General features: G+C 39.7%; 1 protein-coding gene across 9 annotated transcripts in view; it reads right to left on the bottom strand.

The window, feature by feature from the left end:
- Positions 1-2853: 2853 nt before the first annotated feature.
- Positions 2854-27123, bottom strand: part of CENPU (centromere protein U) — a 62414-nt gene continuing 38144 nt past the window's right edge. For 6 of the 9 annotated variants that reach the window (XM_075610327.1, XM_075610356.1, XM_075610379.1 and 3 more), the window contains 7 exons: positions 25645-25765; positions 24759-24837; positions 18035-18124; positions 15234-15281; positions 13902-13963; positions 7121-7277; positions 2854-3224 (listed from right to left, as the gene is read on the bottom strand). In XM_075610327.1, the coding sequence (XP_075466442.1) occupies positions 3099-3224; positions 7121-7277; positions 13902-13963; positions 15234-15281; positions 18035-18124; positions 24759-24837; positions 25645-25765 (683 nt within the window). In that variant the 3' untranslated portion in view covers positions 2854-3098. Of the gene's footprint in view, positions 3225-3395; positions 3535-7120; positions 7278-13901; positions 13964-15233; positions 15282-18034; positions 18125-19753; positions 20667-24758; positions 24838-25644; positions 25766-27123 lie in introns of those variants that run through there. The other 3 variants (XR_012803406.1, XM_075610370.1, XM_075610388.1) reach the window with 3 other exon arrangements.

Here is a 27123-nt window from a genome sequence, read left to right as displayed (position 1 = left end):
TGCGTACTTCACACTTGGTGGCCAAACCCCACACTGTGTCGCCAGGGAAGGGGCTGACCCTGGTATGCTAAGGAGCGCAGGTGTGAAGTTGACACATGCTCCCGTACAAACCAGGAGGCAGCTCCTGCCCTTTATGCAGACTACTGGCAAGTCGAGGATAGGTGTGGAAAATATTCCCACGGGCAGGATTGGGTGCATATGTTAAGTATAGGACCCTGAACCCTATAAAAATGCCTGCAGCCCAGTCCCAGTCAGACTCACCTGATGTAACAACGATTTGACCAAGTTCCAGCGTCTGCGGTTCCGGAGTGTGAGGGGTTAATAATATCGTAACAACGTATCATCCCCCTCTTCTGGAATTCGTTAGATCTAAAGGTTCCCGAACGAACGCTGTAAGGACTGAACAAAGTTTTTCGATTTGGCTGAGATAGTGGGCTGGCAAGTTGAGCCCCGAGCCAGGAACGGCTACACGGATCATTGTGAGCACCCACTTGCATGCGTGCAGGGGTGCCCAGAAACTTTGTTTTATTCCAAGGACAATTGATTTTGTTTCCCCATCCCAGTAAGTGTTTTATTGAGTGTATATTGTGAAGATTTGTGTTTGTCTGAAAAGAAATAAATTACAATTTATTTTACTCAATTTGTGTGCTCAGTGCAGAATCCCGGTATTAATCTGTAGATAAGACCTGGTCTACCGTGACAATCAGTCACATGGCAGAATAACTTTTGTAGGTATGAACCCAGCTCTTGGGGTTCTACCATTTCATGTATACCCCTGATTCTTATGTTAGAGCGTCTTCCTCTATTATCCAGATCCTCTTTATGCATATTTTGTAGTCTTTTCCTGTACTTTATGGGTTACATACTCCTGTTGGGAACATACCAGCTTCTTTTTCCAGTTCATCTACCCCGTCTCATAGAGTACTAATATCCTTTTTAATCTCAGACAGTTCCGTTTTAAACATTAGTGTTAAGTCTGTGAACAGCTTTTGTATGTCTTCTTTAGTTGCTAAATTTGTCAGGTCTGCTTTGTAGCATACTCTACCTGGCCTTCAGCCATTTCGAATGCAGAAGATCTCAAGCTGGTCAATGGACCCAACTGTCAGCCTTGAACGCCAGGGGAGAGGTAAGCCTGCGCAATCTGGTGGCTCCACAGGGAGTGATTTGCACAGTGATTACATCTCCCCGAGCAGCTTCCAGCGCATTGCAAACGAATGCCTTGCAGAAGTCAGATTTAGGATTTTACCGTATACTGTGTAATGTGGGCCCTTATAGTAGAAAATAGTAGTGGTAATTAAATATACGGATATTTCAATGGAACAGAAGTTAGAAACAACACTGACCTCACTCAACTATCTGGGGATGTAGCCATACCCCCGCCTGTGATAGGCCCGTTCTGCCTGCCCACCTTGCTTCTGATTGGCTGAGGAGATTGCTGTTTTTCCACAAAAATTGTTATTACCGTTTTTCCTCGATTGTAAGTGCTAAATCAATGGTACGTCTTACAGTCGATGGCGTCTTGCAATCAAGGAAATACGGGAAATAATAAAAATAGATACCAAAATGAGTGGAGTAATGATTAGGATGAAGTAGGGCACATATATGTCCACATAAAACAGTTTTCTAATTGGAATACCAACTACTGTATGTTGTTTATGTCATAGAAAGTCCATGTAAATGACAATATGTAGGAAGAACCAAATGAACACTGAAAGATAGGTTCATGGAGCACATGGAGGAATGTAGAGAAGGGTTATCTTTTACATTCCCTTTCAAAACACTGGCGTGGCGGACCCGTTCTTGGGCACCCAAAGGATTAAAGCGTTAGTCCCACATAGCAGGTGAAAAGCGATTGTGTAATTAGCTTGCTTAGATTAAAATCACCTTTAACCTCTTGAGTGCTCTTATGACAGTCATTGACATCACAAGAGCAGGCAAACTAATAGCCCATGTCACAGCCAGTAAATGTCATCTACTTTATGATCATTTTCCATGGGAGCTGCGATCTAAATGCAAGAAGAGGACCCTCCTTTTACCCATGGTTGACTTCACGACACGTAATTGCTACTCAATTGATCACGTGGCTGCAACTTTGCAGGAGGTCCGTAATCATTTCTTAATTATATCGTATAAAAAAAAAAGGAATATGTACTGTATACTTTTGCAAGGAACACTGAATTCAAGCATATCAACTACTAATGCTAACCTGTTAAAAGAATGATGGCATTAAAATTATTTTGCAAACAAAGAACCAACAATGTCTGTGGAATAGCCTCAAAAACATTTGTTTACCTAAACCAACAATTTGTCTGTGGTATATTCTCAAAAACATTTGTTTATCATGGTAATGTTAACATTTTAAGATTTAAAAATACTTAAACTTGCTCATCTTTTTAAAGGTGTAAATCAACTACATTTAACTTATTAAACATGCCAGTGGCATTGGTTCACTACCCATTTAACATTAAAAAGGAAAACCTTGAAAAATGAACAATTTATTCGCTCTTATTCACCGTGTTTGACAGACACACACACACACACACACACACACACACACACACACACACACACACACACACTTACTATTAAAACGAAAATATAGTCTTATGACGCAGAGAAATAACCATCATGGAGGACGCGTCACAAAAATTAAGATTGCTAAGACTTTTTTCTTGTTTCCAATGGATTCTTAAACTGGATAAAAAAAATTCAACTGCTACTTTTTTGTGTGCAGAATTCAAGGCTCGAGTTTTACTTTTACTTTATTGAAGCACCCCCTGCTTTCTATCTGAAAATATATTTTCCCAATGAGCATGAGCTACTATATCTTTAAGGATAACAACAAATAAAACAAATTGGCCAAAAAACTTTAATGATTCTCAATTAAAAAAGCTGATGATACTCTGTGCCAGGCCTTAGATGATCCCAAACACTTCCTAAATGTAAATAAAATACTGTCAAGGACTCTTCTTCATTATTATTGTGTGCAGACAGTAACCGATGGGCAAAATAAACACTGCATATCTGAAACAGGCCATATCTTGGGACTACTTTCAGGAGCTTGGGTTGGAAAAGTAGAGATAATATCAACATGTTCTTCAAATTTCTTCTTTCCTCTTGTCAATAAAGCACTGCAGTTTTCTGTTAATATTTTGGAAATGTTTCTCGGCTTCCAAAACAGTTTGTGATTGTAGCAGAAGTGCAGGTAGGCTGGAAACTCCATACTGCAAAAAAATAAAATAAAAAAAAAAAAGAGTAAGCATCATGAAAAGTGCTACAGTGGAGCCTTTATTTGGGACCATCATCTTCTAAGCACAGGATGGGAACCGAGGGTCCTCCAGAGCGGGGCAGTGTCATTTTCAGCTATGTACACGGGTAATTTCCGAGATACTTACCATTAAAATTCACTTTTCTTTTGAAATGGCTGTCCAGTACAAAGCTGAAACCAATGACATGGCTATATTGTTTCTCCGGAAGGGACATTTATACCCGGTAACTATACTGCCAAGTATCTCTAGTACGGCAGGAGAAGGCCTAGAGTTGAAAATGTCATGGTTCAGTTCTGGAGGATCCTGGGCTACCATCCCACTAAAAAAATACAGCCTTAAAAAAGTCAGTTAATCCCTGGTGCTGTGCTTCTTAAGTGAAGCCAAACATGCAAAGCTGAAATCATTTACTAGAAAATCTTTCCACAATGAATCCCAGTAGTGACCAATAGCTGTGGTAAGGGGAAGGCCAGGATCAGGATCCTTATCCCCAAAGGAGTGGGAGGTTCTGGGACTTCCAGAACAGATGTGTGCTGCCTGCAGCCAATACAAAATACTAGGGCTGTTGTCGGGGGAAAGAGCGAGGCACCTCTGTAAAGCTCTTACTTTCTTTCGTGCCGCCCTCCTTCAAATGACGCTGCACCGATACGTTACCATGGCACCGTGACATTGCAGCGTTATTTGACGCCACAAAGCTGAAGGAAGAGGGTGACACGAAGGAGGAGTGCAAAACCAGGTAAGTGCCTATTGGTGCCTCTGCCCTCCAGAATTGGTAAAGAACCTCCCACTAAGCCAACTAAAAGGCAAGCGAAGAGAATTACAGGAAAGGAATATGCACGATTCTCTGGTTCCTGCAGAGTATTATATTCCCCAGGAGTGCGTCCAAGAGAAGCAACGCCGACTAATAACATTCATGAAATTTGTGAATTTTCTACATTATCAAATATGGTAAAAGTTACCAAAAAACAGCAACTGCCCATTATTCTGAAATAAAATTTAGCAGTTAAATTAGCACAATTTTTTTAAATGTCGAGTAATGTGGGTGTTTTTGCAGCAGGTTTTGCAGTTTACATAAAAGACAAAAAAAGCGCAAAACGCAAATAGTGAAGTATATCAAAAACTTGTTTAGTTAAAAGAAATTTTAAAAACCAGACACAAAACATAAAACACAGACAAAGCTCAGTTTTAGCACATCCAGTGAGACTCATACACGGTACAGTGCCTAAATATATATGTATAAATATCTAATAAGTAAATGGTCTTTTAGTTTGACATTTTTGGCCAAAATTGTTGTAAGCCCCTGAGCCAACGGCACGGCAGACCACATATCAGGGGTCCCTAACGCTAATATAAATTCTTAATAACCTGTGTAATAACAGGAAGAATGATTTATAGTAAATCTGTCAATATTAGTTGCAAAGTTCTAAGTCTGACTGAAGCTTTTATTAACCTGTACATTACCAGGAAAAGCACTCTGTATTAGAGATGTCACAGCCAAACTGCAAGCAGGCAAGTTCCCCTGAGTGGAAGATGCTATGGAGTGAGCCCATAACCATTTAAATGTGGGAGGGGGTGAGCTTCAATTAAGAAGGAGGTTGCCAACCTCCAATCAGCCATGACTAGCTGGTTAATAAAAGCTTCAGTCAGACTTAGAACTTTGCAACTAATATTGACAGATTTACTATAAATCATTCTTCCTGTTATTACACAGGTTATTAAGAATTTATATTAGCGTTAGGGACCCCTGATATGTGGTCTGCCGTGCCGTTGGCTCAGGGGCTTACAACAATTTTGGCCAAAAATGTCAAACTAAAAGACCATTTACTTATTAGATATTTATACATATATATTTAGGCACTGTACCGTGTATGAGTCTCACTGGATGTGCTAAAACTGAGCTTTGTCTGTGTTTTATGTTTTGTGTCTGGTTTTAAATATATATTGCCATGCTCAGTAGCACTCCTCTGTGACACTCATATGCTTATATATATGTTGTGGTCATTTTGGGGGTTTAATAGGAGCTTGTTAGGTGTCCAGTATGTTTTACAATTCTTGTCCAGCTAGTCATGGCTGATTGGAGGTTGGCAACCTCCTTCTTAATTGAAGCTCACCCCCTCCCACATTTAAATGGTTATGGGCTCACTCCATAGCATCTTCCACTCAGGGGAACTTGCCTGCTTGCAGTTTGGCTGTGACATCTCTAATACAGAGTGCTTTTCCTGGTAATGTACAGGTTAATAAAAGCTTCAGTCAGACTTAGAACTTTGCAACTAATATTGACAGATTTACTATAAATCATTCTTCCTGTTATTACACAGGTTATTAAGAATTTATATTAGCGTTAGGGACCCCTGATATGTGGTCTGCCGTGCCGTTGGCTCAGGGGCTTACAACAATTTTGGCCAAAAATGTCAAACTAAAAGACCATTTACTTATTAGATATTTATACATATATATTTAGGCACTGTACCGTGTATGAGTCTCACTGGATGTGCTAAAACTGAGCTTTGTCTGTGTTTTATGTTTTGTGTCTGGTTTTAAATATATATTGCCATGCTCAGTAGCACTCCTCTGTGACACTCATAGGCTTATATATATGTTGTGGTCATTTTGGGGGTTTAATAGGAGCTTGTTAGGTGTCCAGTATGTTAGTTAAAAGAAAGTAAGTATTCAGGGAAATGCCTGATAAACTACCTTGTAAGCAAAGCTGTAGTTTATCAGGCATTTCCCTGTGTACCACTCCCTAGCTACATCGCCCGGGTGTATATTGCTGGAGATACGCCCTCCCGTGTGACGTCACACGGATGCGCGGACACTGAGGTGAACCGTCACTGCCAGTTGCCGGTCTCCATGACTGGGACGTGATCACCTCTCTGTGTTCTCTCGTTACCAACTCACTGGCTGACGGGTACAGAGACTTTCCTCTAACTACACACAGTGTGAATAATTTGACTTAGGACTCTTTTTCATCAACGTCACGTGAGTGACCCAGACGACAACGCAGTGCCTGCCGCGGGAAATCCTCAGACGATCCGGATGCTGGTTACGAGTTGCAGTCACCGTGAGAGACCCAGATGACATCTGGAAACTGCGGAAGACTACTTACCAGAGAAATCTCCTTCTAATACCCACCCTGATGTCAGCTGTGTGGTCATTTCGTATATTGATACACGTACATGCGAATGTTCTTTTATATTGATGTACGCAGAATACTTACCTTCTTTTAACTAAACAAGTTTTTGATATACTTCACTATTTGCGTTTTGCGCTTTTTTTTGTCTTTTATCTCTAGTTCGTGGGAGTGTTGAGCCACTCTTTAACTATAGCAGCATACTCCACATACCAACGGTTTTGTATGGTTCAATATATTTTTCACTTCCACAGTAGGGTTGTGCCTTTTATTGTGTGCATAGCCAATTACGATATACAGTATAGGGGTTAATATCTGTATTTTTTTCACTGTTAGACACGGTCTTTTACCACAATTAGGTTGTCTTTTGGGTTGCGCACTTATTTTTCTGTATACATTTGCAGTTTACATGCCTTTGGAATGCTGAAAAGAAAATATGAGAAGCAACCTTTTGTGATCATTTCATAAAATTCAGTTAAGCGGATGTATTAATACATTTGTAAAAAAAAACTTTGATATCATACAGTAATTTTTACCCTCTCAGACAACAGACTGCAAAGTGCCAACACGGCATGTATTAAATTGCACGGAACTGAAGGATTGAACTTGCGATAGAATGGAACATGCCAATTATGTCAGTTCACTTGATATTCTTCTACCTTAATGTCATATATAGCAGCCTCTTCTTAAACCACGACAGCGATGCAATGATAGAAACACTTACGGTTTCTTCAGATTCAGGGTTTTCTGCCTTGAACTTTAAATAATTCCCTTGAAGCTCCTTCAGATTTATCAGGAACTCCTTTGCTTTCGTCAACGCAGATTGTTTCTCCTGCAGTTCTGAATATTCCCTTCGGAGTTGCTTAAGTTTCGGTTCTGTCCTGGAATCACAATAATATTATCCTATGTAAATGTGCATATAAGGGGGGACTCCATTTTGATTGCTGGATAACCATTTTTCTATAACTATTCTGTACTAACGTTTAAGTCTCAGGAACTAATCACATGCCATATGCCATATGTAATTGTGCTGTGCAGGCAGGTCTGAGAATGTGACTTGACCTGTCACCTACTTATCTTTAGCTGAACTGTGTTTGTTCAGACTCATTCAGACTTATTTTGCCCTGTAGAAAACAGGAACTTGTCTTCAGCCGTACTGGGCATAAGTTACACAACAATGCATTTCACAACATACTGCCATTTCCTTAACGGCCTCCTAACTAGGAAATGTGCCCCTTTCTCAGACCATAAACTGTCTAACTGTCATTTTGCTGAGATAGACAGACTGTGAAGTAAAAGGGGAAGTATGTTCTCATATCTGTGTTTTTCTATGCCCAAGTTTGCTATATAAACTGGCTGTAACCCTTCAATAAATGAGAGAGAACAGTTTTTTGACAAAGCTTCACTGTCTGACTCAATTACTGCTTTCTCCCGAGCTCGTCCACCATTTTGTTTTCCCAGGTCATCAGCGCTATAAGAGTGGGGTTAAATCCTCCGGAGGTGGAGTCGTCCTTGAGTTGGCAGACGGTGTATTTTCACGCTAAGACGTTGGAGAATACAAAGGGCACCTATTTTCATCCTACTATCGTTATATCCAGGGCTTTCCAAGTCAATCTTCTCAAGTTTGTATCAGATTACAGATTTATTGTATTTACTAACCATATAGAAAAAATAGGCTAAAGCGCTCAAATGCAGGTATAAAAGAATAAAGCAAGCCAAACCACTAATCCAAGGTCTAAGGAATGAGTAATGATATTAGTACTTAATATCCAATAGTATGGGTACTATCCTCCTGAAGACAGGTGGTAGATGGTACATGCCCACCCACCATCAGTCTCATTGGCAGGTTCCCCTGAACATAATAATACTCACAGATTCCTTGGAGTGGTAGGCAGGCTGTGCAGCTTCCAATGTGTAGTTAAACAGGAATGAATGGAGGACAAAGCGCACAAGCAAAAAACAAAGCAGGAAGGACCTAGAATCAAAAATAAATTAAAAGGGCACTTTAATGTGACAAAGACCCATCCAACGCGTTTTGAACGTCACAGCGTTCTTTTTCAAGGAAAAAGAACGCTGTGACGCTCGAAACGCGTTGGATGGGTCTTTGTCACATTAAAGTGCCTTTTTAATTTATTTTTGATTCTGGGTACTTCCTGCTCCATTTTTTGCTTGTGCGCTTTGTCCTCCATTCATTCCTGTTTATTTACTAACCATCCAGTATAAGAAAGTGTGGGGTTTTTTTGAGTCCAAGATATGTTCTCAAAACTTGAGCCATAAGGCCAGAAAGAGTCCAGTAGAAGTGCTCTGCTGCAACCAGAGCTCAAAACGAGGCTAGTCATTAGCCGAGAAGTTCTCCGACAGTCCCTCTACAGCAAAAAATTTACCGGGAAAATACTTTCCTATTTAAAGCAATGTTCCTTTTTTTTTGTAACTTCAATTTTTTATTGAATTGTAACAGCAAAAAATACATTATAGAATACTTTTTTTGTCTTGTATGAAAACAATATTTTAACAACTGAGAAAATAGTAGGAATTTTGTTCCTTAATAATTCAGGTGTAGTATTTGTGCATGTGTATACGGAGAAGTGAATCTCCAATGTAGCGCTCTAGAAGATCCCAGTTTAAGCCACACAGGGATACAGGATAATAAATTCCATAGATAGAAGTAGGGATTTAGTCTGTTAATGTGAGTATTCACAGTGATAGCTGTACCTCCGGATCAGAGTTATGAGTCTGCTAGACAAGACCCAAAGGTGAAGCCCTGCAGCAAAGCTGGACGATAGATGGGGTCAATGTACACCAGCAGCTCTAGATCCAGGTAAGTAGCAGCAAATAACACAACCTCCATAGGTAGTTGACCAGTACAGAAGGTAAATAAAGTACTCACTGACCCATGCTGCTTGAAGTAGCGAATGGATTAATCCCGGCGTGCATCCCGTAAGGAGAAATCCATAGAAATAAAACAAGGTAGCGCTGAGCACAGCAAAGTAGAAGAGAGAACTGGAGGTAGGATCAAAAGTGAAAACAATAAAGGTTTATTTACACATAGTGCCCGTACAAAAACTGAAGAAAAACTCTGATGCGTTTCCCGCCGTCACTGGCGTTTTATCAAAGAGTATTATCTTCAGGTGAATCGCAACCATATATAGGAGCAGCTCCGGCGGAAGGACCGCAATCAGTATCCCACCAGGTAAAATGACCGCCGACACAGAAACAATGTGTCTTAGACAAGACAACAAAAAAGATGGACGCCCTTCCGTCGGAGAACCCAACTCAAGTTGCAAAAGTGCATAGTATCACTCATCATTTATCAATAATATTTATTAATAGAACAATTTAGAAAGATCTAAACTTACATTAAGAATAAAAACAGAGAATGTTAACAAATACAGTAGTATCAGAACAACTAAAGTTCTGATGCAATTTGAAAAGTTACTGGGTCTGTCAAACTAATGACATCATCTTATACACATGTTAATGATGACTTGGAGATATATCCGCCTGATGTAAGGATTAGAAATGTATCAGGAATACTGCAGCAACAATATAACTAAATTCTAACAGTATAGTTACAGAATCTCGAAGTTTTACTGCAAAAGGAATAAATGTAGCCAATTAGTGCAATCGTCCATGCTCCGGTCCCGATACTATTGAGGCTGGAGAATCTTGGCAACACTCCCAAATTTGACAGCCATAGACATTATAAAAACAATAGGAGAGACTAACCCCTTAACCGTGTCACATATGGGTGCTGGGTGTGGAGGAGTTGGCGGCGAGATGTGAGGACCTGCAGAGCGTTTTCTTTCCTTCTCTCTACACCCTTTTCTCCCCCCTCCTTTCCCATTATCATTATTTTTATCATTTCAAGTTCACAGTTTGCAAGAAAAGATACAATGCTGTGAGCTTATGGTTACCTGAATGTTCATGATCTTTTTCCATTTTTATTATAGGTTGTAACCGTGCTCGCAGATAATAAGGAAATGTTTAAAAAAAACAAAAAAAAAAAAACATGTCACATATTAAGTGTTTGTGGAGTTGAATACTATAAGAAAATCTGGACTCTGCACCACAACAACTTTGCAACTGTGAGATCTTGACTTTCTAAATGCTGTGATTATTTGTACTCTTCCAATACTCCATTAACTGGTTTAGTCTCTCCTCCTGCATCTCACTATGCCCTCCATATTGCTTTTTCTGTTTACGGTTTCCTCACTCCTTTGTGAACGTTTCTCTTCTCTACAACCTCCCCACACCCCTTCTATCGACATTTCTTCATCTCTCTTCCCCTCCACCTATGCATGTGCCTATACACTGCACCATTATGTATATACCTCTTTGACAACAACTTATTTTCCCCTCAATAAAAAGCACCCTCACAAATCCTCTATTCACATCCTCTATCTACGCCTTCCTGCTGCTGGGGATATGTCTCCTAATCCTGGACACAGCCATATATACATCTGCTCTCATCCACGTCTAATTGCCACCACTTTCCCTGCTAATCATGTTGACCTACAGTATCTAATTTAATACTGACTAACCTTAAAACTCACCCCACAAATCTGACATCTCAACAGCCTGCACTCATGGCTATTGTCCCACACCCACAGTCACTCCTACCAACCATTGTGACCAAACACTGCCATTTACAGCACTTATTCCCTCACCTGCTGTCTCTGTAAATCTCCCATCATACCGCTTAGATTGTAAGCTCTTCGGGGCAGGGATTTTGCTGCGCTTATTGCATTATTATAATTCCCTGTACTATATTCTTTGTGAAGCGTCAGTATACTTTTGGCGCTATATAAATAAAGACATACAATATTATTCACACCGCTAAATCTTACAATAGATTTGACAAACAATACCAGTAGTGGTCAAGCAACTATTTTTATTAATAGAATGCATGTATAATCAAAAAAAAATGATGTATATATAATTTAATACCACAAATATGTAAGTGATATGATTTTAGATAGAGCATATGAAATCTGAGTGGGTCTGATGGTCCTCCCCTTCCACTTTCTTACGGATGTTATTTGGGTATGTACAGTATAATAATACTATGTTCACTACTCTACAATAGGCTTGACAATCCATTTCTACTAGATGATATAAAAACATATATATTTTCAAATAGAGACGTTTGTTATGATTACTGCTCTATCTAAAATCATATCACTTATATATTTGTGGTATTAAATTATGTATACATTCATTTGTTTGATTATACATGCAATTATTAAAAATAGTTGCTTGACCAGCAACCATCCACTGGGATGGTTTGTCAAACCTATAGTAAGATTTAGCTGTGTGAATAATATATTGTTCTTATAATGTCTATAACTGTCAAATTTGTGTTGCCAAGATTCTCCAGCCACAATAGTATCGGGACCGGAGCACTGACGATTGCACTACTTGGCTACATTTTTTCCTTTTGCAGTAAAACTTTTTGTAGCTATATAGCTTATTTTTGTAAGATTTTGTAACTATACTGTTAGAATTTAGAGTTATATTGTTGCTCCAATATTCCTGATACATTTCTAATCCTTACATCAGGCGGATATATCTCCAAATCATCATTACGATGTGTATAAGATTATGTCATTAGTTTGACAGACTCACTAAGTTTTCAAATTGCATTAGATCTTTAGTTACTCTGATAATTAAGTAATAATCCCAGAAGAACAGGGCATTATTGGCCAATAATGCCCTGGCTGGAAGAGTTGAAGGCCCGAGGTGAAGCCGAGGAACTTTAACCCAGCCATGACATTATTGGCCAAGTAATGCCCGGCTCTAGGGAATTATTACTATTATAGGCTAAATGTAGGCCAATTTTTATTTTTTTTATTTTAATTTTTTCATAAAAAGATAGACACTTTTGTAGTCATTGATTTTTATCAGCATTCTTTTGCTTTTACTGCAAGTTTATTATTGGGAAATTGTACATACACACAACTATATATACATACACATTCATATACACACATTATATATATATATATATATATATATATATATATATATATATATATACATATACACACACACACACACCCTCTCTCTGCAACCCCCTCTATATACACAAACACCCTCTGCAGTCCCCTCTACACACTCTGCAGCAGCCCCCTTCTACACCCACAAAACACACTGCAGCCCCCTATAAACCCACAACACACAATGCAGACACAGACACACACACACACACACACACACACACACACACACACACACACACACACACACACACACACACACACAAACCAACAAAACAGACTGCCACCTCTACATCCACAAAACACACACCAGAAGCCCCCTCTCTACACCCACTGCAGCCACCATGTAAACCCACACACTGCAGGAACACACACAAAACACTCTGCATTCCTCCTCCACCCACAAAACACGCGCTGAAGACACACACACTGCAGACCCCCCTCTATACACCCACACAGCAACAAAACAGACTCTGCTGTCCCCTCTACACCCACAAAACACACACCAACAGAAGACAACACCAATAAAACACTTTGCTGGCCCTTTACACCCACAAAACGCACAGCAGACACAGACTTTCCCCCTCACTCTCCTGTGCGGAGCTCTCTTCATGCAGAGTGGAGGAGTTAGTGCCTTGCTGCTGCCTCCTGTCCAATCACCTCCTCTGTCTGAGAGCTGCTCTCACTCTTTGTGAATGAGAACTGAAAGCTGATTTGCTGAAAAACTTGTCAGGGTGACAAAAATTCAAGGCCATTACTGATTGGATAATGCCCGGAATTTTAACCAATCAGAGAGCAGGGATTTCAATAATGCCCAGAATGTAACAGCTATAGCCTATAATATTTGTTACCATTCTCCGTTTTTAATCTTAATGTAGGGTTAGATCAAATTGTTTTATAAATAAATATTATTGATAAATGATGATTGGTATTATGCACTTTTGCAACTTGTGAGGGATGCTCCGACGGACGGTCGTCCATCTTTTTTGTGGTCTGGTCTAAGACACATTGTTTCTGTGTCGGCGACCAGTTTACCTGGTGGGATTGCGGTCCTTTACGCCGGAGCTGCTCCTATATAAGGTTGCGATTCACCCGAGGATAATACTCTTTGATAAAGCACCAGTGATGGCGGGAAATGAGTCAAGAGTTTTTCTTCAGTTTTTGTACGGGCACTATGTGTAAATAAAGCTTTATTTTTTTCGCTTTTGATCCTGCATCCAGTTCTCTTTTCTATTTTGCTGTGCTTCCCGCTATCTTGTTTATTATCTTGTTTATTTATGCAGTATTTGTGCATCATCTTTATTTTTTCCCCAGTTTTGCATAAATCACATCAATGATCTATGTATGGAAAATACACTTTACATAACTCATTTTTATTTTGATTCAACCCGGCATATATTTCTTACTATAGGTTCACTATAACTAATTTTTGTTAGTGTTTCTAAATCAGAAGTAGTACCGGGTGTATAGGAATTGGGGCAAGGGGGAGAAAAGATAAAAGTAACTTACGCAATCAGTTCATTATTCACTTCAATCAAACGTTTCCTTTTCTTTCCAATTTCCAAATGTATCTATGGGATATTAAATAATATGAGGTTTCCTGCACTTCTAGTGATAAGAATATAGGCCATTCATTTTTGGTGCTCAAATTGTACAGGGCATTTTAACTAAATTAATAAACTTGCTGGAATACAATACTTACTAAGGGGCCTATGCAGAGAGCAGCGGTAGAAATAATTGGAGAGTTTTAGAAAAACTAGATTTAATGGAGAGTTTTATTCTCCATATGCAGAAATGGGCGAAATCCGCTATTTTTAGCATTACTGCATGTGGAGAATTGTAAATGAGGAGATGCGCGCAGCTGAAAGGGAAAAAAAAAAAAAATCGCGCTTTTTTTTTTGTTTCCCTATAGCCGGCGAGCTCCTGCTTCTTGCCAACTTTAGTTGGCGGAGAAAATTGGAGAAAATCGCGCCAAAAACAGCCGCTAGATGGCGAGCGCGCCTTTCTGAATTCGGATATTTTTCAGACTGGCGAGATGTAGTTTCTCGCCAGCCGCGCGGCGAGATTTTCAAATAGAAAAAAAAAATGGCGCTTTTTTCCTACCTCGCCATTTTCAGCTGTTTTTAGCGCGATTTTCTCCAGAAAATGGCGAGATTGTAAATAGCGCTGCTCTCTGCATGAGGCCCTAAGAGGACTGGGAATCACAGAATAAATATCTCAAAATGAAGTGCATACATTTTGCAAATATTTGCTTATTAGTGTAACTGAACAAGACCAGCAGTCTGCTGTTAATTTACAAATGGAATTAAAACAGTACATGGTATAGTTTTGACAAAGGGGAAAAAAAGGATAAGGAAAATGTAAACAGATAACATATCAACATATTTAAAATAATCCAACAGTATATTTACTTTGTACTGTATTTGCAAACACTCATGAGGAGAACGTATGAAACAAAAGCTTAACCATGACAGAATGTAACTCTCCATCATGCTACTATACTGTATACAGGTTACCAAATGCATACATACAGGGGCTGTTCATTTCACATAGGTTCACTAATTAGCGGTCAGGTCTTTTAATGGTTACTTTCAAGTGGCTTGTCCTGAATCAGTAATAGGATTATAGACTATATGACAAGTACTGTAAACATTTCTTACTACACCATTCATATACACTGCAAATACTGTATGAATCACTTTGACCTGTCTTATGACTTTTGATTCATCATTTTGGGAAATGTGATACTACGAAGCGTTCTTTAAAAATAGCCATAAATGTGTCTACAGTAGTAGTGTTTGCAAACAATCTGATCCTGGGTAATGAACCTCGTACATTTACCTTTGCATTTTTTCTCTTAAGATTTCTTAGTTTCTGAATGTCTTCTATCTGTGGAAAAAACAAAGTTTAAAACAGAGCATATTTGTTAAACTTAAAAACAACAACAAAAAAAACCATGAATCTCCATTCAAGCCATACATATTGGCATGTCCACCAACTTGTTCATGAAGAGTACCAACGAGACTGGACACTCATCTGAAATTATAACTAACAGGTCATTTTCCTCTATACTAGTTGATATAGCACCATTAATTCTTTAATCTGCCTTTAATGCCAAAAAGTAAAAAGTTGTAGTTGCCGGTCACACATTGGAAATTAAGTTAATTGGCAATCATTAGTCATTATTTCATTACCCACGGAATTCCACTCATTGCCAAAACCCAACCTTACACTGGGTTTAGTCCATGAAAAATAATCTGCAGTTAAAATATCATCCCTCCTGACCCTGTTCTTTAAATGCAACCATGTATTTTTATAACTCTGTGCCCAGGACATACTTGAAACGAGAGGTAACACTCAATGTATTACTTCTTCCTGGTAAAATATTTTTATAAATAAAAAATAAATAAATTGGGTTTGTTATTAATAAACAGGCAAGCAACACCACGTTTGCATGTTGTCGCTTGCCTCAGCCAGTAGGTTAGTTGACAATCCAGTTTGCACAGCTGAAGCAGGTGCCTATGACAATTTTGGTCCTCGATGCAGAAAAAGCCTTTGATATGCTTTGGTGGGACTTCATGTTCGCAACATTAAAGAAATTCAGATTTGGCCCCAGATTTATGTTGAGAATAAAAGCCTTGTACACAAATCCATCTGTGGCACTTCGCATGAAAGGGCTGCCCCCTGGGCACACTTCTGTTTGCGCTCTCCATGGGGATGCTGAGCAACCAGATCCGATCTAACCCAAATATTTTGAGATGCCAAGTAGGTCAGGAAGACCTCAAGGTATCTATATGTATTTGACATTTTGCTGACACTGACAAAACCATTAATTTCCCTGCCCAACCTAATAAGCACTCAAGAACAATTTGGAGAATTCTCAGGATTCAAAATTAACGATAATAAAACTGAGGCCCTAGACTTAAATCTTCCACTCCAGACCCCAAAACGATTGCAGCTGAATTTTGACCTGAGATGGAGCCCTCAATATATTAAATACTTACCTGTTACAATCACATTCAATATGACTAATGAGCCTCACTTACTCAAACAATTATATATATATTTTAAGTTCTGGGGTGCCTTTCCAGTTTCATGAATAGGCCGGATATACAAGGTGAAAATGAACCTGCTTCCTCGATTTCTGTAGTATCTTAACACGGTACCCATCTCTGTCTAAGCAAGGGACCTTAAGGGGATACAATCTGAAATCACTACATTTGTATGGAACAATGGTCGCCCTAGAGTCAGTCAGAAAATTATTTCTCACCCCAAATTACAGGAAGGCCTAAGACTGCCCTATATCTTCCAATACAACGTGGCTGCGCAATTGGGTCAGTCATGTGGCACAACCAGCACAGGATCAAAAGATGGGTGGATATTGAAGGTGACTTTTTTGGGGCGTCCGCCCTGGGCAATGTACTATGGCTGGACAGGCAACATAGACCTTGTGTAATTGAGACTGTTTCTGTCTTAAAACACTTGTGTACACTGTGGGATCAGATAGAAACGCTAAGCTGCTCTCCATGCCATCGCTTATAACACCACTACATGCCAACCCAGACTTTCCTCTGGGATGTGAGGGTAACCGCTTAGCCAAATGGGTGGTAGGTGGGGGTTTCAAGGGTGCATGACATGATTTCGGGGCTCTGGATCATATCTTTTTCAGACATTTGTGAAAAACAAAAATTCCCAGGTCAGATTTTTAGATATATTTACAAGTGTCTGAGTTTAATATGTCTAGCAATTTAACCCAATTGCAACAGAACTAATCTAATAAACATCTCCTTGGTATGTTTGAGTTGAATAGGCAAACCCCTCCCATAATTATTAGTCAAGTGAATCTGTTTTGGGTATTGAAGTCAGTCTATCTTGACTGTGCCATATGGCTGTGTAACATCTTAAGTGTCATATATAAGGTGTCAGTGGAGTTAATATTGGAGTTAGAATTGGAGGTGAAGACTCTGCACTTCATCAACAACTCTGCAACTGTGGGAACTTGGCTTTCTAAATGCTCTAATTTGTACATATCTGTAGACTCAGTTTCTAAGCTGCTGCTTAATATTCAGTGCTACACTATCAACTCCTACTATTCCTATCCTCCAATTCATGGGAACCCTCTGCTCCTACCGCATCACATTATGCCCTTATTGCTTTTTCTGCAAGCTCTTTATTCACTCCTTGTCTACTTTTCTGTTCTCTTCAACTGCCCCACTCTCCTCCTTCTATCCACGTCTTCATCTCTCCTCCCCTCCACCAATGCCTGTGTCAACACTGCACCATTATTTATACACCTCTTTCCCGGCAACTTCTTTATCCCTCAATAAAAGCACTGCGACAAATCCTCTATTCACCCCCTTGCTCTCTACTCCTTGCTGCTGGGGATAGCTCTCCTTATCCTGCACCCAGCTCTCACCAGCCTCTTTCCCTGCTAGTGACAAAACGCATAGGGCGTTTCCCAAAGTGGTGAGTTTGTGGCCGATTTTACTGCAACACGAACGGAGAGAGTATTCTGAGGCTGTTGCTAATTTATTTGGGACTGCCGTCGTTCCGGTATTGCGGTTGCCTGCTGGCGAGCAGTGAAAGCTGAAGGAGGTGTATCCGGAGGGAGTCTCTGACCGAGACGCTGATTCCAACATCACCTGGTTCCTGAAGCTCCAATACATCCTGCTGTACCAACGGACGCACCAGAGGTGGCACCAACGGGACAGTCTGGCGTGGATCCCCTGCAACTTCAAGGCGATTGAGTATATCTCATACATGCATATTTTTTTACTCTGTGAGTGCGTTTTTTATATTTTACAACTCTATAAATACCTTTTTATACTTTATTACACTAGGAGTGCGCCTGTTTTTTCTTTTGTTTTATATATATATATATATATATGTATTTACATTTATATATATATATATATATATATATATAATCATCCTCATGTCAGCACACAACATAGCATTTGTTTTAACCACTTATTGGAATCACAACATTCATGTTAGGATCTGATGCTACATGTATTGAAGCAATTTAAAGGGGGGTTTAAAAGGGGGTAATGCTGCACTCCACAATGATAAATCAATGTATACAGTTTACCGGTGCTGCTGGTTCAAGGAGGTACCTCTCAGGTATATTCCAAGGCAATACTCAGGAAGGAAGGATCCAACGCGCCACGGTTTTTTAAATAAAGTAAATTTATTGTGCCACACTAAATGGATGTATTGAAGCAACAGCTTATTTCCCATGTAACAATTTTTTATTACATGGGATTTTTTATTACAATTTTTTATTACTATACTTAACCCCAAGAGTGCTGCATGACATACCAATAACTTTCCTGGGTGGGGGTTGGGGGACTCAAAGCATCTCTCCAAATATTAGACAGGGGTACTTTTTTTTTAACGAAAAAAGTGTGGAAATCAGCCTTTATATATTGGGTCAAGAAGTCCCTCAGTGAAATAACAGAATTCTGTTTTTTTTCTGTAGCTTATAAATCACTATAAATAGCGGCAACTGTGGGGTGTGGGACCAACTTCTTGGGTAGTTTGGGGAGGTATCCTCACCTCAAGTTACAATGGGGAAGGTTACACCCAACCCCCCCCCCAAAAAAATCTCCTTGCGTTATAGGACTTACCCCCTACGTAAAAGTACTACAAACGTAACTTTAGAAAAATCGTGAATGCTACTTAAATATGAGCCTTGTTAAACAAAGTTTGACAAAATATATGCGTTAATAACATATCATCTCATTACATTTTTATGCAAAAAAATATATGGTGTTAACCAATTGAAAATTAAAGATGTGGACTCCCGAGGTGGGAAAAAAACAAGTACAGCAATCCTATGTTTCACGCACAGAGGTGCTTGATAAACACGTAGGAGGATCGCTGTACCTAGGTGGCGAGTAGATTTTTTGGTCCGGCGAGTAGATTTTTGGGCGATTTGTCAAGCACTGGATATTGAGATACCTGGATACAAAGACACCTATTTGGGCATCTACATGGCCGAGTGAGTTGTTTATTTATTTAGCACCACAGCACAACATGCCCCTCACTTAGTTTTAATTTTATTGCATTTTAGAATTATTGCTCATACACATTGTTTCAGATTTTCGTGTGTAATTTGCATTTGCATTCTACACCAGTGAAGGGTCATGCATGTCTGCTCCTCATAGGCATGTTTACATGTAGTGGTGAGAAAGTTTGTGAACCCCTTAGGATTTTCACATATTTCAAACCTAAAATATTATAAGATCTTAATCTAAGTCCTAATAATGGATAAAGATAACCCAAACAAGTAACACAAAAACTTGATACTTTTTCAACATTTATTTATCTACAAATGATTCAACATTCAATATCCATGTGTGAAAAAGTATGTAAACCTTTAGATTCAGTTCCTGGTGGCACCCCCTTGAGCAGCAATGACTAACAAAGCATTTCCTGCAACTGCTGGTCAGTCTCACATTTATAAGGAGGAATGAGTCAAAATTCCTCAAAACCGAACTGCTTCAACTCCTGGATATTTGAGGGTTTCCTTGCATGGACAGCTCACTTCAGGTTCTGCCACATCATTTAGATCGGGTTTAGGTCCGGACTTTGACTAGGCCATTCTAAAACGCAGAATTTCTTCTTCTGCAGCCGTTCTTTTGCAGATCTGCTTGTATGCTTAGGATCATTGTCTTGCTGCGTGATCCACTTTCGTTTCAGCTCACGGACAGATGGCTTGACATTCTCCTCTAGATTCTTCTGATACAATGCAGAATTCATGGTTGTCAATGATGGCAAGCTGTCCAAGTCCTGAGGCAGCAAAGCGCCCTCAAACCATCACACTCCCATCCCCATGCTTGACGGTTGGGAGGAGGTTCTTCTGTGCAGACGCAGTGTTTGTTTTTTTGCCAAACATAACGCTACTCATTGAGGCCAAAAACTTCTACCTTTGCCTCGTCTGTCCAGAGAACATTGTTCCATAAGCGTTGTGAATCATCTATGCGCTCTGGCGAACTTCAGGCGGCCAGCAATGTTCTTTTTAGAGAGCAGTGATTTCCTCCTGGCTATCCTTCCATGAACACCATTCTTGTTTGGTCTTTTTCTGATAGTTGTGTCATGAACACTCACATTAGTCAAGGCGATAGTGGCCTGCAGATCCTTGGATGTTACTCTGGGATTCTTTGTGACTTCCTGGTTGATTTGCTGGTTTGTTCTTGGAGAGATTTTGGCAGGACGACCACTTCTGGGTAAAGGGACTATAGTCTTGAACTTTCTGCATTTGTAGGCTGTCTTGTTTCACACGGTCCAGGGGGAGCATAAGGGGAAAAACACACAAGAAAAAACTCTAAGTGCAGATGTATGACAAGTGATCGGAATATTCCCTAATCAATCTTGGCTCCTATGGCTGTCCTACTCACAAGAGATAAGATATTTTCAAGCAGTATAGATCAGATATCGAGTGGTGGAAAAGAAACAGGCAGGCTCCGTCACTAGGGGATATGACCTCAGCAAGAGAAAGAGAAAACGCCCTTCTTGAGAAAGGGCTGGAGAGCTTGAAACATGTCGGAGATTTTGTTTTTTATGTTAGTTTGTTTTTTGTTTTTAACAATGTAATTCAATAAACCTTTTTTATTTTTTGCTACCTCTGGTGAGTTGATCGGTGCTCTCTCTGGGTTCCTGCTGTTCCACCAATTTTTTCAACTCTACAAATGATATGGCTAAATATGTGCAAAACTGGTGCATCAAACAATGCATTGATAGTGTGTGTGTACTAGTCACACTGCAAAGGCAGAAGAAACTCTATGTATAATATAGGCGAAAAAAAATGTCAGCATGGGAACTACTAACATTTTTATGTCAAGTCTGGTTCAAAAAACATACAATGCATGTATCTTATTTATTTAAAAAAATGTTTTAGCAGGAAGTAACAGATTGAGAGTTACCTCTCGTTTTAAAGTATGTCCTAGGAACAGAGTTATAACAATACATGGTTACATTTAATGAACAAGGTTATATAGTCAATTCACAGACATTTCATGGACACTTAAGAGTTGGAGAATTGGATGCACAGGATAAAAGGGTTGGAGAGTTTCAGATTTAAATACAGCAATTTTAACACCAACAAACATCAGCGAACAGCAGCAAACGGCTCACACCGTTTGGCTGCCCTTCGGCTATACGCCTTTGGGGCGACGCAAATGTAGACTGAAGGGGTTCAGAATGAATGCAGTCCTTTTGTCTTCCAGGGCATTAGCATTCCAGAGGGTGGGGCTGACGAAACACAACAGTAAGCAAACGCAGAGATTAAACCTTAGCACGCTGGTTGTGTGCAGAGGGGAACAGCTCTTGGGGAACCCCATTATGCGTCCGCCTTTGGGGGATGTATTTATATAGCTCCATTAATGTACATAGCACTTTACAGCAGTAATACACGTGATAATCATATAAATAGAAAATAATGGAAAGAAGTGCTTCAGACATAAAAGTGACATTTAGGAAAAGGAGTCCCTGCCCCGAAGAGCTTACAATCTAATTAGTAAGTAGGAAGAATGTACAGAAACATTAGGAAGGTGTTCTGGTAAGAGCATCTGCAAGGGGCCAAGGTTGATGTATAAGGTGTAAAATATTAGCTACGGAGCTACTCATATGCTTTGTTAAGGAGGTGTGTTTTAATATGGGTCTTAAAGGTGGAGAGAGAGGGTGCAAGTCAGATATTGAGGGGAAGGGTATTCCAGAGGTTTGGGGCAGTCAGTGAGAAAGGTTTAAGGCAGGAGAGGGATTTAGATACAAAGGGGGTAGAGACAAGACATCCTTGAGCAGAACACAAGAGTCAGGATGGTGTATAGCGAGAATACAATACAAGTATCTATTTGCACAAGTAAAAGAGTTTTTTCCTATACCAAAGAACTATTGTGATCTAGTTTTGTTTCTAAGGATAAGGAGAATAGTGTGAAAATCCTCTACAGAATAGCAATAAAAAGAAAAGATCCCTTCTTGTGCTGCTGCTGCCCTCAATACCTTGTTTTTAGTGAAATGAAGAACCTCAGTTCAAAATGAAAACGTACCATTTAATAATAGCATATTAACAAATTGCTATATACATACAACATATAAATTGGCGAATATAATAATTGATATTGATAATGTAAATTGCATCAATCTAATACAAATGATTAAAATTAATTTAGTTTCAATATACTTTATATTTTGGAGTTATCACAGCAAATCTGTGTAAGCCTTAGTTACAGCACTCAATGTTTCATATAAAAAGATAAATGTAACCATGTTGGGTGCAGCAAAGTGGTGAGTGTGACGATATGGGCAGCCAGCCTCACATAATAAAGGTTGCCCCAAAGCTGTGTGTTATGGCTGCCTGTGTGAGGCTCATTTTGGCCTGTATGTTTGTGTTCTGTGTAACCTCTTCTACAAGAGATCTTTATCGCTGTGTGATATTTGGAATGGGGAAACTGTGTCTTGGGAAATGGGGATTGTAAAAAAAAGCACTTTTATTCCCTGTGTTAGTGTTTTCCCCGCACAGTAAGTCAGCAATGTCCTTTGTGTTTCTAGTATTTCTCTTTGTGAAGAGACAGTAATTCACTTAGCTGGGCTGTATACGGAGAAATACCGGTTCATGGCAGAGCCTGGGAGCGGTTTGAATACCGGGACAATAGTGAGTGGGGAAGGGCTGTGACTTCTGTCCGGGAACTCGTTCTCAGCCGAGCCTTTGTTCGCCGAGACGCTGGAGCGCCTATCCCGCAGGGGACTGGCCAGGGGAACCGTTACCGGGTCTCAGCATCGTAGGCATGATTCCCATTGGCCAGTTCGAATTTCTGCTCGCCAGTAGCTCACTCCCCGATGTGCGGTCCAGGGTTCCTAGGCCGGCCCCCTCCTCTGATTGTTGCAGCCGGATGAGCCCTCATCCTCCGATTGGCTGCATCGCCACAAACTGATCTGATTGGTCGGCGGCCTCTGCTCCAGTGAAAAGATAAGAGACCGAGGCATATGTAAGGGGCACGGCCGAACAGAGTACGAGCTGATCCTGGAGCGTGGACCGGAGATTGTGACGTCACGACTGGCGGGCTATTCGAAAGTGCTACTTGTCGAATAGCACTGAGAAGACGGAGAAGAAGCTCCTGCACCTAGTTGAGGCTAGATTCTTCCCCTCAGGCCCCAGTTGGTGATTGTTACACTGCGAGTGTGTTTGCTGGCTTGCCAGAATAAACGTTTGTTTATTCTACTACTCTGCCCTGACTGGTGATAGTGATCCCGGTGTGAAAAGTACTGATCTTCCGTGACAGTGAGTCAGTGTAATGCCTGAACAGGATCACTTACAGTATGTCAGGATTGTAGTCGCATATTGTTAGTACTGAAATAGGTTGGTTATTATTTACCAGCATGCAAGTGTAAAGCTGTATAAAGCACTCAATGTTTCCAAAGAGAAAAAAGGAAACACAGTTTTAGGTGCAATATACCAGTTGTCCAACGTGGTCAGGTAAAAAGCAAGTATGTCAGGTGGCAAGTATGTCTGCAAGGATAGTTATAATTACAATCACACAGACATGTTGTTAATACTAAATAAATAGGCTATGACCAATTCTTTGACTGAGCCACCTATGCTGAAGCAGGGATAGCCATAAAAGCTGGCCAGGTGGTGGCCCTTGAGGACTGAGTTTGAGACCCCTTCATTAGAGGATAACAAAGGAGATATTTGTTTGTCAGTTAACAAAAGGAGAGAATACAACGCCCTCTTTAAGGTCATTTGGTCCCTATAGTGTAGATCCATTTGGAGTTCTTTTAACATAGTTCCCATTCCCCGTCTCCTCTGCTTAGTCCCTGAGGTAGGTGTTCGATGCTTATGAACCTCAGGTGGTCTATGTTGCCATTTTGTTGCGTTCGAACAGCACATGTGCCAGGGGGAAAATAATAGGCAATAATTATTTTTCATCCCCGGGTAGACAGAATATACTTTTTTGTGTAATAATTATTATTTGATCAAAATTTTGGGGAAGAAAAAGGGAGTGCTTTCTTCATGCTCTTATTTTCTTTAAATGTAATAAACTGACTGGGTGGTAGAATGGCTGCCCTGGTAAAGTAAAATATTTCAAAATGGCTTGGGATAGGCACAAGCAATCTTACAGAATTAAAAACTAGAGAATAAAAGCCTTAAATCAACTATGGTCTATGGTTTCAGATTAGATAGGGAAGAGAGGCATAGTAGGATATTTAGCCTTCAGGGCTAAATCTATGTTAGTCTACGGGAGCCATGTAGTATGTCAGAAATTGCATTACTCAACAGACTCAGATATGTCAGTTATTTCTCTCACCACACGGAATGGACAACATCATTTTTAGCGGATTAAAATACATGTTTGTGATACTTACAGATTCAGTGAGTTGCTCCTTAAAACTGGAAAAGAATCTATCCGTTAATTTCTTGCAGACATCAGAATCAACTGTTTGCCTATGAAAAAAAAAAAAAAAAAAACACGTTTACGGTTACCATGTAATGAGTATACATACATATATACATAGACATCTAAAGAGCATATCACCACTCTGTTGTATACTTAAGGTGATTTTTTTGACAGTCACCAACGCGACCTGTCAAGATGGACTCACCACTGTAATAAACAACCTTATAAACCCTCTTGATTTAATAAAACAGCACAAAACTGAAAAACAGTGACGTCAGCAGTCATTTAAAAAAAAAAAAAAAACATAAAAAGTTCATCATACACTGTGTTAATATTATCAGATTAGAATGGGCACTTAGAGTACGCAAATAGAACAGACATTACACATATTGGAACAAATTAAAAGTAAAACAAAAAGGCAAAGAACTGTAGCAATAACAAAAATAATCAGAAACAGAGGAATAGGACTGGGGACTATGTAAAGAAAATCTCAAGTCTTAGCCAATACATGACCCATAGGTAGGGACACTAAATTAAACTATGTGGGGGCTCAATGAAAGGTATTATGCTATAACTATGGATTCAAAAACACACAAACATTAAGTCTTAGTCTATATCTGCCAAACCAACTGTTTGGGATGTTTTCAGCCCCCCCAAAAATCCTCATTGACTTCAATTTCCGGCTGACATAGAATAAGGCCATAAGCATCAAGTGTGCTTAAAAAACACTCACATTTCAAAGACATCTTATTTTTCCTTATGTTTCACATTCTCATAAAGCGTATGTGGTATATGATGATCTTTTACAGCTCATTGGTGTCTACATTATTTCTAAGACTGGAAATGTAACATACTTGTAATCTGTGACAATATCCTCAAACTCGAAAAGTACAACATCCAACTCATTTTGGTCTCTGGCAGACCTGGGAAGGCCTTCTGGACACCAAATCTTCAGGGACGCCGGTTTATTACGACCTAAAAATAAGCGAGATTTAGAATCGTCACATTTAACTTAACCCCTTCCTCCGCCAGTTGGGCCAGCAATGTCGTGCTCCCCAGTGCGGGACAGGCCCCTCTCACAGTGAAAGGGTTAATCTTTCACCAACGCTAAACGGTTGAAACTAAAATAATCTGCAAGCATGGCAGGAGAAGAAAGCAGTAGAGGTGATAATGCTAGGTAGGGAGAGCAAAGTCAGAGAGAAGACCAACTTCTTAACAACCAAGAAGCATAGGAGGACACAGAGCGGTCATTAAGGAGCTTTTTTATTGTGCTGTTGGACTGGTTTCCCCTGTTATTTGAACAAAGGAACAAAGGGCACTGCGGATTTAAGCAAATTAAACTCATTATTTGAGCCAACACTGTGTTGGCTCAAATAATGAGTTTAATTTGCTTAAATCCGCAGTGCCCTTTGTTCCTTTGTTCATCTGTCTAGGACTGACTGCAGGCTTTCCTGCAAACATTGGAGCACCGGTAATTGTATGTCTTTTCTATTTTGAGGTGTGCAGCATCACTCTATTTTTCCCCCTGTTATTTCCCATGCCCCTGTGCCAAGGCTGACAGACATCTAATCAGAACGAGCACTCAATCCTATTATCAGATTCCGAATACAAGGAGAGCCGTCACTTGTAGGGCCTAGACTCAAAGTCCTTCACCAAAACTACAACTCTTCTCGCCTGATAAAGGTATGCGGACCCTGGGTGTGAAGCAACAATAACATTTCAAACGAGTCCAATTAAATCAAGAAAGAGTAATAGTAAGGAAATAGATAAATAAATGATAATAAATAGGCCATAGAGAAAGCTAAATTGATATAGAAAATAAATATTTAGGCAACATTTTGGACTTCAGTGACACACAGTAGCAAGTGACTGTGAAATAGCCATCTTAAGTACCACACTTTCCATTATGCACTCACTTCCTACAATACTGAAAAGATATTTATGAGATCTTTGACGTGCATCATATATCATGTTAAATCTATTTGGGAAAAACCTAGTGCATTGTAAATCCATCTACAATGTAAACAACCAAAAAGGCAGTTTCCCCCCAAAATAAAAGAAACATATACATTCTTACCCCAAGGGATCCCCCTGCAGGGTATAGAAAGGAGAAGATTTTTAGCCAGCAATGCGTACCCTCCATCAGCAAGCAGATGCATAATGATGTGATTTTGATTATTTTATGTGAAACTGCCTTTTTGAAGGTTTAAAATCTGCATGGAATTACAATAAAAATAACCTTTTTGGACATTTAATTAAAGTGCATGGACTCATTTCCCTTTCTCATACACGCTATGTGGGAGTGGGTGGACTCTTATCAAGACTAACTGCAC

The sequence above is a fragment of the Ascaphus truei genome, chromosome 1 (genome assembly GCF_040206685.1).
Source record: "Ascaphus truei isolate aAscTru1 chromosome 1, aAscTru1.hap1, whole genome shotgun sequence".
Classification (NCBI taxonomy): domain Eukaryota; kingdom Metazoa; phylum Chordata; class Amphibia; order Anura; family Ascaphidae; genus Ascaphus; species Ascaphus truei.
Note: the sequence above shows the minus strand (reverse complement) of the source record. Positions and strands in the feature narration are given on the sequence as shown.